Source organism: Babylonia areolata, chromosome 6, assembly GCF_041734735.1.
Source record: "Babylonia areolata isolate BAREFJ2019XMU chromosome 6, ASM4173473v1, whole genome shotgun sequence".
NCBI lineage: Eukaryota > Metazoa > Mollusca > Gastropoda > Neogastropoda > Buccinidae > Babylonia > Babylonia areolata.
In genome coordinates this window covers 24,703,487-24,716,871 of record NC_134881.1, presented here as the reverse complement: position 1 = coordinate 24,716,871, position 13,385 = coordinate 24,703,487, and the positions used below count along the sequence as shown (strand labels likewise).

General features: G+C 45.9%; 1 protein-coding gene across 3 annotated transcripts in view; it reads right to left on the bottom strand.

Annotated features, from left to right (window-relative positions):
- The window catches only part of LOC143282853 (cGMP-inhibited 3',5'-cyclic phosphodiesterase 3A-like), a 277,131-nt gene that overhangs the window by 42,777 nt on the left and 220,969 nt on the right, over window positions 1-13,385 (bottom strand). The window contains exon 1 of one of the 3 annotated variants that reach the window (XM_076588701.1): window positions 5,544-5,814. The exons of the other annotated variants lie outside the window; for them this stretch is intronic. Coding sequence (XP_076444816.1) covers window positions 5,544-5,666 — 123 coding nt within the window. The 5' untranslated portion in view covers window positions 5,667-5,814. Of the gene's footprint in view, window positions 1-5,543; window positions 5,815-13,385 lie in introns of those variants that run through there. 3 annotated transcript variants of the gene reach the window in all.

Below are 13,385 nucleotides of genomic sequence, written 5' to 3'. Positions count from 1 at the left end.
TGTCTCTTTTCATAAGACACGTGTACATGACTTAAAGCGCTAATGTTTGAATAACATGCCTTCGTCTTACAAAAGACTAACAGTACTTACCCCTTGTTTAACAAGGAATTAAAACTAACTAAAACTACCAAGCCGTGCCACTCAAGAGCTCTCTCAGTGCAGTTTGTAATAATGGAGAAGGTCAACTCTTCTTGGAGACAAAGATCCAAAGTTATGCAGACTGCAAGAGTGCGCAGTCTCTACGATCCTTCATAATTAATTATGCTCTTTCAGACCAGACATGTTTACTCAAAATGAACGTTCCTAGGCCATTTCAAGAGGTCTCCGTATGATTCAGATGAGGTTTTTCTTATTCATTATCATCATTATAAGAAGCAAAATGGATGTCGATTCGTAAAAAAGAGAGAGAGAGAGAGAGAGAGCGAGAGAGAGAGAGAGAGAAGAAGGAGGAGGAGGAGGAGGAGGAAAAAGCAGTTCTCGTTGCATAAAAAAAGACAATGAAGGAATTCTCATAGGATGGGGATGGAATACGTCGCCACAGCGCTGTGCCACGTTCTTTCTGTGCACCTTCCGAAACAAATCAAAAGCAACAACAACAACAACAACAAATTTTGTTTCCCCACAACTAGCTCTTTTACGTGTTATTTATTTTATTTTATTTTTTATAAGCACGAGAACCAGTCTTTACATGCTGCTCGAGGTGTCGACGGCGTCTCAGCCAAAAGTTTGGCAACCAGAACCATGCCACCGCTCAAGGTAAAGGTCTGGAAGTGGAAAAAGAGGTGAGAGTGAGGCAGTGGGGTGGAGTAGGAAGGGGGGGGGGAAGGTGAAGTGGGCGCGGGTAAACGATGGATTGAAGAAGAAGAAAAAAAAAGTCTGCTTCGCGAGATCCTTGACACCACAGAAAAGGACTTCCATGGACTTCCTATGTTCTCTGTTGATCACGCATCTCTGGGCCCGGAAACTGCAGCTGGTGCTCCACGCACCAGACCAGCACCCCCATGATCCACCCTCACTCCTACACCCCCATCTCCCTCACAAACCCTCCCTACCACACACACACACACACGCACACGCACGCACACACACACGCGCGTGCGTGCACACACACACGAAAGTCATCAGCTCTGTCGACAAGGGAGCTTACCGTGACTGTACCGACAGGCCGACAGCATGTGCTGGTGACATCCAGACACAAATGAAATAGTGGGTGAGGGGTCGGGGACGGGGTGGGGATGAGGGTGTGGGGAGGAATACTGAAACGGTGGGAGAGGGGTGCGGAGAGGTGGAGGAAGTGGGGAAGTGGGTATGCCTGTGAGAAAATCTCAAAATTTTCACGAAGATTGCGAAATATTCTCAAAACAATTTCAAACATTTAACGAAGACTTTCTTCAATCTTCTTCAAACAATTTTAAAAACATCATTCATTTTAATTTTTTTTTGTTCACTTTGTTCAATTTCAGTTCTTTTCATCCCACTCCATTTCGGTTCATTTCAATTCATTTCCTCTTTTAAAAGCGAAACCGGGAAATTAATGTCACTGACGTCATTGTTGTTGTTGTGATGAAACATTTCAGGGTTCTTCTTCTTCTGCGTTCACTCGTATGCTCACGAGTGGGCTTTTACGTGTATGACCGTTTTTTACCCCGCCATGTAGGCAGCCATACTCCGTTTTCGGGGGTGTGCATGCTGGGTATGTTCTTGTTTCCATAACCCACCGAACGCTGACATGGATTACAGGATCTTTAACGTGCGTATTTGATCTTCTGCTTGCATATACACACGAAGGGGGTTCAGGCACTAGCAGGTCTGCACATATGTTGACCTGGGAGATCGTAAAAATCTCCACCCTTTACCCACCAGGCGCCGTCACCGTGATTCGAACCCGGGACCCTCAGATTGACAGTCCAACGCTTTAACCATTCGGCTATTGCGCCCGTCATTTCAGGGTTCAATTCTGAGAACGACTCACAGTTTTCGCTTGTTTCTTAGCTCCTTTCGTCCCACCCTCCCTCTTTCTCACTCTCTCTCTAACAATGAAACGTCACCTTTTTCATTCATACCCCCCCCCCCAAAAAAAAAAACAACAACAAAAAAACAACCGTATATGTCGATTTTCTCATGTTTAAGCGCATCAACCAATGGCCTTACTTGATTACTTCATCAGTCATTCTTTAGCTTTATCAATGATGGCTTGATGTGTTTAAAGGGGGAGGGGGGGGGGATAGGGATGGGAGGGGAGTGGAGAAAACTACAATGACAACTACTAAAAAATCTCTTACATGAAAGTTCCAAAATAGACGCATTCGCAATTTTTTTTTTTCCCCCGAACAATTCTGTCTAAATCTGGCAGAGTGTAGATTAGGGCCGAAATTTAAGGAGGAGGAGCAGCAGCAGCAGCAGCAGCAGAATAGAAGAAGAAGAAGAAGAAGAAGACAACAAATGGAGAGAACGCCTGGAGCCAAAGTCAAAACCCAAACCATGAACAACTTGGCTTTTTTTTTCCCCTCTGCCAACAGGTCTTTAAACTTCACTTGATCGAAACAATGTCCTCATCCACGTCCCCCCTAATCAACCCCCGCCAACCCCCCACCTTCTCTCTCCACCTTGCCACGTAACTACAAACCAAACGCCGCTCTTCCCCAAACATCCCCTTAAGCTCCAGTGAACGGAAACAAACAAACAATTACAACCACCACCCAATCATCGTGTCGTCCTTCCTGATGTTGCTTCAGTTTCACAGTTATTTTGTTGCACGATTTTTTCCCCCTCTTCTTAACAAGATGATGTTGTTGTTTTTCCGTCAGTCCTGTTTGGTGGTGACGAAGTGCACGTTATTATATAAATCATGGAGAGATGGGGGAGGGGGAGGAGAAGAAAGTCCTGATGAAGGTGGCTTGGGGTGAGGGGAGAGAGAGAGAGAGAGAGAGAGAGAGAGAGAACACTGAACACTTTAATGTCAATAGCTTTACAGCCCTAATGACATGGGGGTTCATAATACAAATACCAACATGCATCAATAGTAATAATATTGATGAAAACGAAAACCAAAACGAAATCAACCAATCTGTGCAACTAAGTGCAGTTCGACCATCCATTCAAAGTAATGTGATGTAGAGAGAAATAAAAAACAAAAAACATATATAAATGTATAACATAAATATTTGCCATATGAGAATGACAACACGGATTTCAATTTTCACAGTGAACAACACCCGATACTATTTTATTATTTGCTGTTGTTTTTTTCGTCGCATGTTATTCGCTTCGGCAATATATTTTGCAAGTGACTGTAGTGAAGTTTCCTGATTTTGATTAAGCATTCCAAAAATATCTTCATTCTTTGAGAGAGAGAGAGAGAGGGAGACGCAGAGAAAGAGAGAAGGGGAGAGAGAGAGGGAGAGAAAGAGAGAGAGAGGAAGAGAGAAAGGGGAGAGGGAGGGAGAGGGGAGAGAGAGAGAGAAAGAGGAATGAGAGAGAGAGAAAGGGAGAGAGAGAAAGATAGAGAAAGAGAAAGATAGAGAGGAATGAGAGAGGGAGAGAGAGAGAGGGAAACAAAGAGAGAGAGCAATGAGATAGGGAGAGAGAGAAAGAGAGAGGAATGCGAGAGAAAGGGAGAGAGAGAGAGAGAGAAAAGAGGAATGAGAAAGAAAGGGAGAGAGAGAAAAAAAAGAGAGGAATGAGAAAGAAAGGGAGAGAGAGAGAGAAAGAGAGAGAGAGGGAGAGAGAGAGGGAGGGAGAGAGCGGGAGACAGAGAGAGAGAGGGAGACAGAGAGAGAGAATGTCTACACTACAAAACTGCTGAGCACTGGTTAACACGCCAAGGCTGAATTGCGTTTCGCGATCTTTGCAATCTGAAAAATACCCCCGCCCCCCCCCCCCCCCCCGCCCCCCCCCCCTTTAAAAAAACAACAAAAAAACAAAAAAAACAAAAAAACCACAACATCAACAACAACGCATAAGCGATTGTCAGCAGCGGGAACTGGCTTTAGCCACAAAGAACACATTCCGAAACTTTGTGGACTTCTTAAAACTGCCGAGCAAACACTTCGGCGCTGCTTGAGAAGATCGCTGTCGCACCGCGACCCAGCTCAGGAAACGGGGAAAACGACCCCCCAACTTATTAACCCTTTCACCGCCAAGCTCGCATTTATGCACAGGCGAAGTAGAGGACCCATGTCACTGAAAGGTGACCAGATCACTGGTCTGTTATCTATGAACCTACTGCTCCTGATGTTCGGTGGTAGGATAGGCCATATTTTCTAAACATCGCAGGGAGAATCCCCAGCTATTCTCAGACACTGTCTTTTCTGTGTTTATAGCACAAGGGAATTTTGTACTCTGACTGGCGGTGAATGGGTTAAATAAAACGGGGCCCAGCAGCTCTGACTGCCTTTATCAGACAGACAGCCGGCTGCCACACGACAAGCGGGGAAAAAATGCAGCCAGCCAAGCACAGCGGATCACAGCGAGGGGAGATGGACCGTCACAACAGCTGTTGTTCATTGACTGGTGATTACACTGCGTGATCGATAAGGACAAACAGCCTACACACACACGCACACACAGAGCAATATGTATTGCACCATCTCTCTCTCTCTCTCTCTCTCCCACCTACCCCTTGGGGTGGGATGGGGTAATAACTACTGCAGGCTGCTGTTTGATCTCACGATTTCCGTCTGTCGTTATCTCTATAATTGTTATATATTATTATTATTACAGTGGATGGACTGCGTGAGTTTACCTTGCTATGAACCACTGAAGCATAAGGACGCTATGCTGTAAAGGTCATTACACTCTAACGTTTAGTTAGTTCACCCGCACTGGGGGTTTTCTCTCTTCCCAAGTGCTCTTTCCCTCTACTGTCTCTTTGAGTTTTGATGCATTGATAGATATATTAAGTGAGAGAGACACAGAGATATGTATTCTATGCGCATACGTAGTCGTGCACATGCGCGAGCTTGACATCCACGTAATGTATTCATTATGTTTGCATATTTCGTGAGTTTAGTCCATGCGGCCAGCATGCTAGATTTCCAAAACCGACAGGCAGAAAATACTTTCTGAAATCGGTACTCTTTCACCCCTCAACAACTTTTAACTGTAATCATCCACACACACACACACACACACACACACGAGCAGGCTCACACAACAACAAAAAACGCAATCGAAAAACCAATATTTGTCAAAGGCAGAATCGTGCGCAAAACCCTTCTGCACCCCATCCCACACGCACATCTACCTACCCCCTCTCTCCACACACACACGCACATACACACACACGAGGCACACCACACACACACACACACACACACACGCACGCACGCACACACACGAGGCACACCACACACACACACACACACACACACACACACACACGCACACACACACACGAGGCACACCACACACACACACACACACACACACACACGAGGCACACCACACACACACACACACACACACACACGCACACACACACACGAGGCACACCACACACCCACACCCACACACAGAGTGACGGAAGTTGTGTGTTACCTCACCTCACTGAAGCTCCTGGCCAACATGTTACGGGGCCGCCGTCCGCTGCTGCCGCACGCCTGTACAGTGACTACCTTCCTGGGCGGGGACACATCCTCCTCCTCCTCTGACCACTTCTCTCTCATCCTCCTCTCTCTCCGCCCTTCTCTCTCTCTCTCTCTCTCTACCTCTCTTTTCCCTTCTCTTGTCAGTCCATTAATTAGAATCTCTTTTTCACTTCTTTCTAGCCCTCTTTTCTTTCTTTCCTTAGTCCCTCTCTTTTCCCTTCTCTGTCAGTCCATTAATTAGATTATCTTTTTCACTTCTCTCTAGTCCTCTTTTCTTTCTTTCCTTAGTCCCTCTCTTTTCCCCTCTCTGTCAGTCCATTAATTACAATCTCTTTTTCTCCTCTCTCTAGTCCTCTTTTCTTTCTTTCTTTCCTTAGTCCCTCTCTTTTCCCTTCTCTGTCAGTCCATTAATTAGAATCTCTTTTTCTCCTCTCTCTAGTCCTCTTTTCTTTCTTTCTTTCCTTAGTCCCTCTCTTTTCCCTTCTCTGTCAGTCCATAAATTAGAATCTCTTTTTCTCCTCTCTCTAGTCCTCTTTCCTCTCTCTCTTTCTGAAGTCCTCTCTGACGCGGCTCCTTACCAGTCCCAACGTTTTAACAGTCAGTCAAACACAGAATGGTGAGAGCAGCATTTGAAGGCAGATATTTCTGGTTACAACTGTCACAGAGCTGAAGTCTTCTGTTCCTTTCACAAGTCCTGGTCACTGTGTGTACAGACAATCACGCAGTTGCTCAGCACTTCGAAGCAGCAGCCTGCAGCTGGTGACTTGATTATCAGAGTTTTTTCATCTCAAAACGACGTCTTTGACTTCATTCTCTCATCTGAATGCTGCACCCTCATCCGTAACGCTTCCCGAAGCTGTCGTCCACTGAATCTGTGTGACAAGTTCCCGCGACTGAACTTCTTTTTTTTTCTTCTGTCTAGCGGTCATGGAATCCGATGCAAATGTCGTTTAATCTCTGAGACAGTATATTATCTATGATAACCTGGAAAAGGATGGGAAATGACTGTTTATACTGGTGGGAAATTAGAGGTTTGAACGGCTTCTTCAGCTTATATAAACGAATAATTTGAAAGTCATAGCGGAATCGAGTTGGGATTTAGGTGAAAGAAATCCGGACAAGGTCACTCAAGACCAAACACTAAATCACTGGATTAACAAGCAGCGTCTTCATTATAAACAGGTAAACTAAACGACCATGCCGGAGGAAATAAGTACACCGATTTTATCGCATAACTCATGGAAAATCTCAATACATCATCTCACACCCACGTAAATACGTCAGTCTTTTTTGCGCAATGCAGATAACATTTTGTCTGCCGAAAATGCATTTAATCTCCAGAAGTGTTAATGTCATATGTCACAGGTTTGTCTTGACTGACTGGGTGTCTGTCTGTGAGAGCGGGTTGGCTTAAAAAAAAAAATCATGTGATTTCATATGTCAAACACGAATCCACTTTGATGCCACTAATTCCAACAGTTCACGGTGTTTTGCTTTTAAGTTCATACCCACAACTATACATTATTATCATAATTATACCATCTCATATCACTTGCATGTGAAACGTCGTTGAACTGAAACATGAACACACGCTCTTTTTATATCAAAATAATTCTCTCTCTCTCTCTCTCCGCAGCATTCCATTCTGATACTCGTGTTGTTAGTGTGAATGGTCCTTTAGTTTAAATAAACTTTAATTCAACAATACACATGATTACAATGCATTGAATGACAAAAGAGCATCAACAAGCTTAAAGCTTATACTGTGCTCACAACGTTGCACTTCAATTTTATCATGACGGCAGATGAACCATATTATGACTTGTATGAAATAACATGCATAAACAGTAAGTAATGAAATAATGAAATAAAACAAATAAACAAACAGTACATAATATAGTAAAATAATGCTAATATCAATATTAATGGTCCTTTGCTAACGCTTCATGACAATGTCGGTCTCCTTGAAAATGATTTCCTTTTTTTTTTTCTTTTTTAACGCTGAATGACCTATTCCCCAACTCCCCACTGAAATGAACCTTACGTGTTTCTTCAATAAAACATCATCATCATCATCATCATCATCATCTCTCTTTCTCTCACTGAACATTCGCCCCCGCATCCAAAACTGAAGCCCTGTCATTTCTGGTCAGTATTTCGGGAGGGTAAAAATAACATCAATTCTATCTATTAACGTTGTGGAGGCGAGGGTGGGCGGGGGAGCGAGGGCAACGTCGTCGAGGATCACTAGTCCATAATTATATTGAACTTGGGTGACAAAAGCAAGATGACCAAGATGAGGAAGGTGGAGAGATGAGGGGTGGTACGGGGATGGGGGTGGGGGTGGAAGTTGGGAACGTAACTTCGCTAATGGAAAAATCTTCCCTCTGATTCATTCATTTTTTTTTTTTTACCACACAGCTCTATGGGAGGAGACATAAGAAGACCAGCAGTCAGCAGATAAAGAGAGAAAGAGAGAGAGAGACAGAGAGAGAGAGAGAGAGAGAGAGAGAGAGAGAGACAGAGAGAGAGAGAGACAGAGAGAGAGAGAGAGGGGGTTGGGGTGGGGGTGGGGGGTGGGGGGGGGAGCGGCAGTAGTACTTGAGGAAAGTGGCGGTTTTTATACATATCAGCCAATCTATAAACATGAGCGCTAGCATTTCCTGGATCTGTCCACGACAAACCCCCGTCTCCCCACCCCCCCATCCTCCACCCCGACAAGCCTTGACCCTCACCCTCCACTCCCCGACCCCTCCCTTCCCCAAGCACCTTGTTCTGTCTCTTTCTGTGATGAGGTCGCAAGGTGGGAATGGCAAGAGAGTACTCAGGGAATGAGACCTCTTTCCAGCTATCAGCCCTACAGTCATGATCAGGAGGGAGAGAGAGAGAGAGAGAGAGAGAGAGGGAGAGAGAGAGAGAGAGATAAAGGACTCTGTGTGTGTGTGTGTGTGTGTGAGAGAGAGAGAGAGAGAGAGAGAGAGAGAGAGAGAGAGAGACTCTGGGACCTTCCACAAAGACATTCACTTTTTCTCTCTTGTTTCTTCACGCTCTGCCCCCTCCCCCCCCCCCCAACCCCACCGTCCTTCCCTTAGCCTCGTCACGATTCCCTGATCCTACTATACATACAATATACACATTTCACACCCACACCCACATTCTTTTCCCTTCCTTCAGTCGTAAGAGGAAGGCATGAAAGACCCCTTGGAAGACACGTGTCCAGGAAGTGGAAGTTATCATACCACTTTTCGTCACCATCCCTCAACATATGTGGGCAGAAGTGTTCTGTCTTCTGAAACCTGTCATCAGACACTAGTGTCATCTCTTTCTCTCTCTCTGCCCCCACCCCCGCCCCCATACCTCCCTTCCCCAGCCATTCCCCGCCTTTCCCCCTGTTTCTCCAGCTTACTGTGTGTGCAGTAGTTACCTGGGGATACTTATTATGAAGTTCTGTTTTTCCAGCTTACTGTCTGTGCAGCAGTTATACACAAGTGCTTTTGTAAAGTTCCCTTTTCTTCGCCTGCCCCTTTGCTATTACTTTTCTTTGGACCACCCCCCACGCCACCACACGTCTCTTCCCCCCCCCCCCCCCTAACCCTTCCTCTCTCTCTGTGTGTACAGGATACAGCTTTCACAACGCCTCCATTCTAACAGTGACACTGACCATATTGCTCTTCCTTTAGGTGTCTCCCCCCCCCCCCCCCCCCCCACACACACTTCTCTGTCTCCCGAGACCGTCTGTGCTACAGTTATACACTGGTGCATTGGACTGAAAATCTCTTCTTTTGATCTGCGTGTGCAATACAACCCTACCCATCGTGGGATATCCCCCACCCTTCCATCTCTCTCTCTCTCTCTCTCCCACCCTCTCTTTCATTCTCAGCGAGTCTGTGTCTATCTTTGTATTTATTCTTACTGGTATACCTCCCCCCCCCCCATCTCTCTCTCTCTCTCACACACACACACAGACACACACACAATCTTGTTATCTTCTTTCAATATTGAAGAAATCGGGGGTAAACACACAAACCTAACAGCAACGTAACTGGCTTGGACCTGGAAGATCTGTCCTCTTCCTTGCCTTCGTGGCTTTTTTTTATCGGGGAATTAACTTTCCGGTTTTCTGTCCGGACCTTTCTTGTGCTTTCTGTTTTTGCTGGGTCCATTTCCTGTCACGCTGAAAGGACGAAGAAAGAACACGAAAGAAGAATGAAAACGAATGAGAAAACATGTGAGAGAGAGAGAGAGAGAGAGAGAGAGAGAGAGAGAGAGAGAGAGAGAGAGAGAGAGAGAGAGAGAGAGAGAGAGAGAAAAGGGGGCGTGGGGGGTGGCGGATGAGAAAAGATGAGAGAGAGAGAGAGAGAGAGGGGGGAAGGAAGAGAGAGAGAGAGAGAGAGAGAGAGAGAGAGAGACAGACAGACAGACAGACAAAGAGATGGATGTGGCTTTTTGTTTTCCAAGTTTGTGCAGCGTTTTTGTTTTTTTCCCCCCATCACTTATTTTTTGGAGGTCTTCTGATGGCTGTCCACCACTCCCCCCACTGTTAGCACCCTTTCCACCACACCATCTTGTTTCCACCCATACACCCTCTTGGGATCTGCAGCTTTTTATTGATGTATTAATCTTCGTTGTTTTATTTCTTTTACACAGAAAAAAACAAATAACCTTTTCTTTGTGCAGAACTAACTTTATTCAGGTTGCAGAAAATATTGGAAGCAATCTCTCTCTCTCTCTCTCTCTCAAACCCCATCATGAGCTCCCACACCCCTTTGACATGGGCAGAAGACCTGGCTCAATAAAACACTGTCTCGTCCTGTCCTCTCTCTCTCTCTCTCCCTCCCTCCCTCTCTCTTTGCGTGTTCAGTAGCCCCTCTCTATCTTCCGATTCAGTTTAAAGTGGGTTTTTTCCCCCCAAAAGGAGGAGTTTGTATTATACTCCATGTTTGGTGTTTACATATACTTACCATGTCAAACTGATGCAAACTAGGCCTATGGTTTGCTCTGTTTGGCCAAATTTCGCGCGGCTAACAGTGAAAAGACGCCCCTCTTAGTCTGGCCCGCTCTTAGCCAATCAAACGCCTCTAACAGCTATAAGCGCTGAATCATTCCTTTGGCCAAGGCTCTCCACGCCATCTTGTCAGGTTTTCGCTCTGTCTCGTCTAACGCTTTTTTTGGCTATTAAGCGTTTTCATTTGGCCTTATTTTGTTGTATGCGGCTTGCCTGTATATTGTTCTTATTTTCAAAGTTCAAGATTTCCTCTCAACATGCTGGAACGGTCAATGCTATTATATATATATATATATATTTTTTTTTTATCTTCTTTTTAGCTACAAGTCATTACCTTGCCGCTACTGGACTCGCGATCTGCTCTTCGTGTCCCCCAAAGAGGGCGGTGAAAGATCAACACCCAAGTTCCAGTGTGCTGGAACAACTCGGCAAAGATCAACATCACAGTTCCCAAGTGCTGAAACTATCCCGGAATCAGCAGTAAAACCTTATGGTTCAGCAGCGAAACTTTAGTCCCGCATCAAAACTATCTACAGTTCAGCATGACGGTTCAGCATCAAAAACCTTACGGGTTCAGCATCAAAACCTTACGGGTTCAGCATCAAAACCTTACGGGTTCAGCATCAAAAACCTAACGGGTTCAGCATCAAAACCGTACGGTTCGAACATCAAAACCTTACGGGTTGAGCATCAAAACCTTACGGGTTGAGCATCAAAACCTTACGGGTTCAGCATCAAAAACCTTACGGGTTCAGCATCAAAACCTTACGGTTCGAGCATCAAAAACCTTACGGGTTCAGCATCAAAACCGTACGGCTCGAGCATCAAAACCTTACGGTTCGAGCATCAAAACCTTACAGTTTGAGCATCAAAACCATACGGTTGAGCATCAAAACCAAAACCATACGGTTGAGCATCAAAACCTTACAGTTCGAGCATCAAAACCTTACATGTTGAGTATCAAAACCATACGGTTCGAGCATCAAAACCTTACAGGTTGAGTATCAAAACCTTACAGTTCGAGCATCAAAACCTTACAGGTTGAGTATCAAAACCTTACAGTTCGAGCATCAAAACCTTACTGGTTGAGCATCAAAACCTTACAGGTTGAGCATCAAAACCTTACTGGTTGAGCATCAAAACCTTACAGGTTGAGCATCAAAACCTTACTGGTTGAGCATCAAAACCTTACGATACTGCATAAAGCCCTGGCGGATCAACATCGAAACCTCAGGACACCCACCGCATCAAAACCTTACGGGTGAGCATCAAAACCATACAAGGTTCAGCCAAATCAAAACCTTACGATTCAAGCTTCAAAGTTCATCATCACAACCTCAACGGTTTCGGCATCAATACCCGACAGTCTGGAATCAAAACCTAACGAGTCGAGCCAGGTTCTGGAACCCTCTGGAACCCTGTCCCGTCTTCCAGAAAGAGAAGAAGTGCAGCAACACAATTATCGGGAAGAGGTCATGACGATCGTCAACGCACCGACCGCCTTCGACAATTCCAACGTCGGCAGAGCAAAGGAACCGGAATCGAACAGTGCCCGCTTCCCCCCCGCCCCCCCAACATATACCTACCTCCTCCCTCACAGCTTCTACCCCACATCGACACCCCACCCTCTTCACTTACTTCCCTCTCCTGTTCCCTCTACCCCCCCAGTGACTGAAGAGAAGAAGAGAGCTTTGAGGGTGGAAGAGAGAGTACGTTATCTTTTGATTCTAGACCTTTAGCAGGCTGTGTGTTATTCCACGGGCATGCGTACACACACACACACACAAACACACAAAGAGGGGGTGGGGAGGGAGGGAGGGAGGGAGGGAGAGAGAGAGAGAGAGAGAGAGAGAGAGAGTGAGTGAGTGTGTATGTGTGTGTGTGTGTGCGCGCGTGCGTGCGCGTGCGTGTGTGCGCGCGTGTGTGTGTCTCGTTTAACCGAGATAATAAAGTAATTCTGATTGTGGTTTGTTGGAAACGCCCGCAGCTAGAGAATCGACCTCCCAACACTGAGGTGGCGTCAGTGCATGACATGCACGCCTTGTTGGTTTCTGGGGAAAAAAACGTTTTAACCCTCCCACCCCCCTCCCCTCCCCCAATAAAAAAAAAAACAACAATAAACAAAAAAACCGAAAGAAAGAAAACATTTCTTAACCCTGCCCGATTGAAAACCGGTTTTGTTTTGTTTCCCCCCCCCCTACACGGCCCCTAATGTTTTCTGAAGCAATTATCGACCATTATCATCAACCACCGCCAGTGGCTTGGTGCACGCGGCAGAGAGCAACACAGCACACGTCCGTCCAACTGACGACATTATCTACTTCTTTCTGCACTGACGCCTCTGGGGGCCTGGTTCTTTCAGTGAAGTGTGATGAGCCTTGGCTGTTATGTGCTGGGTTCACACCCACAGGGCACACACATCCCCCCCCCCGCTGTTCGAGAACCGTGGTGGAGGAGGGGGTAGGGGGGCGGGGGGGCGATGAGGCGAGTGACAGAGGCTGGTGACTGGGGAACGGGTCCGATGCGTTTTGCTGAGGGTGAATTGTAAAAGAACTGGGATCATCTCTCTGTGTGTGTGTGTGTGTGTGTGTGTGTGTGTGTGTGTGTGTGTGTGTGTGTGTGTGTGTGTGTCTCTCTCTTTCTGTCTCTCTCTCTCTCTCTGTGGGTGTTTCATGACCTCGACAGGGGCAGCGCTATTCTTTTTTCCCTTTGACTAATCACTTACCACGCCTTTTGTATTGGGGCAAAGTTTCTTTCCTCTACTGGTCCATCAACTTCACCGTCCCCACCCC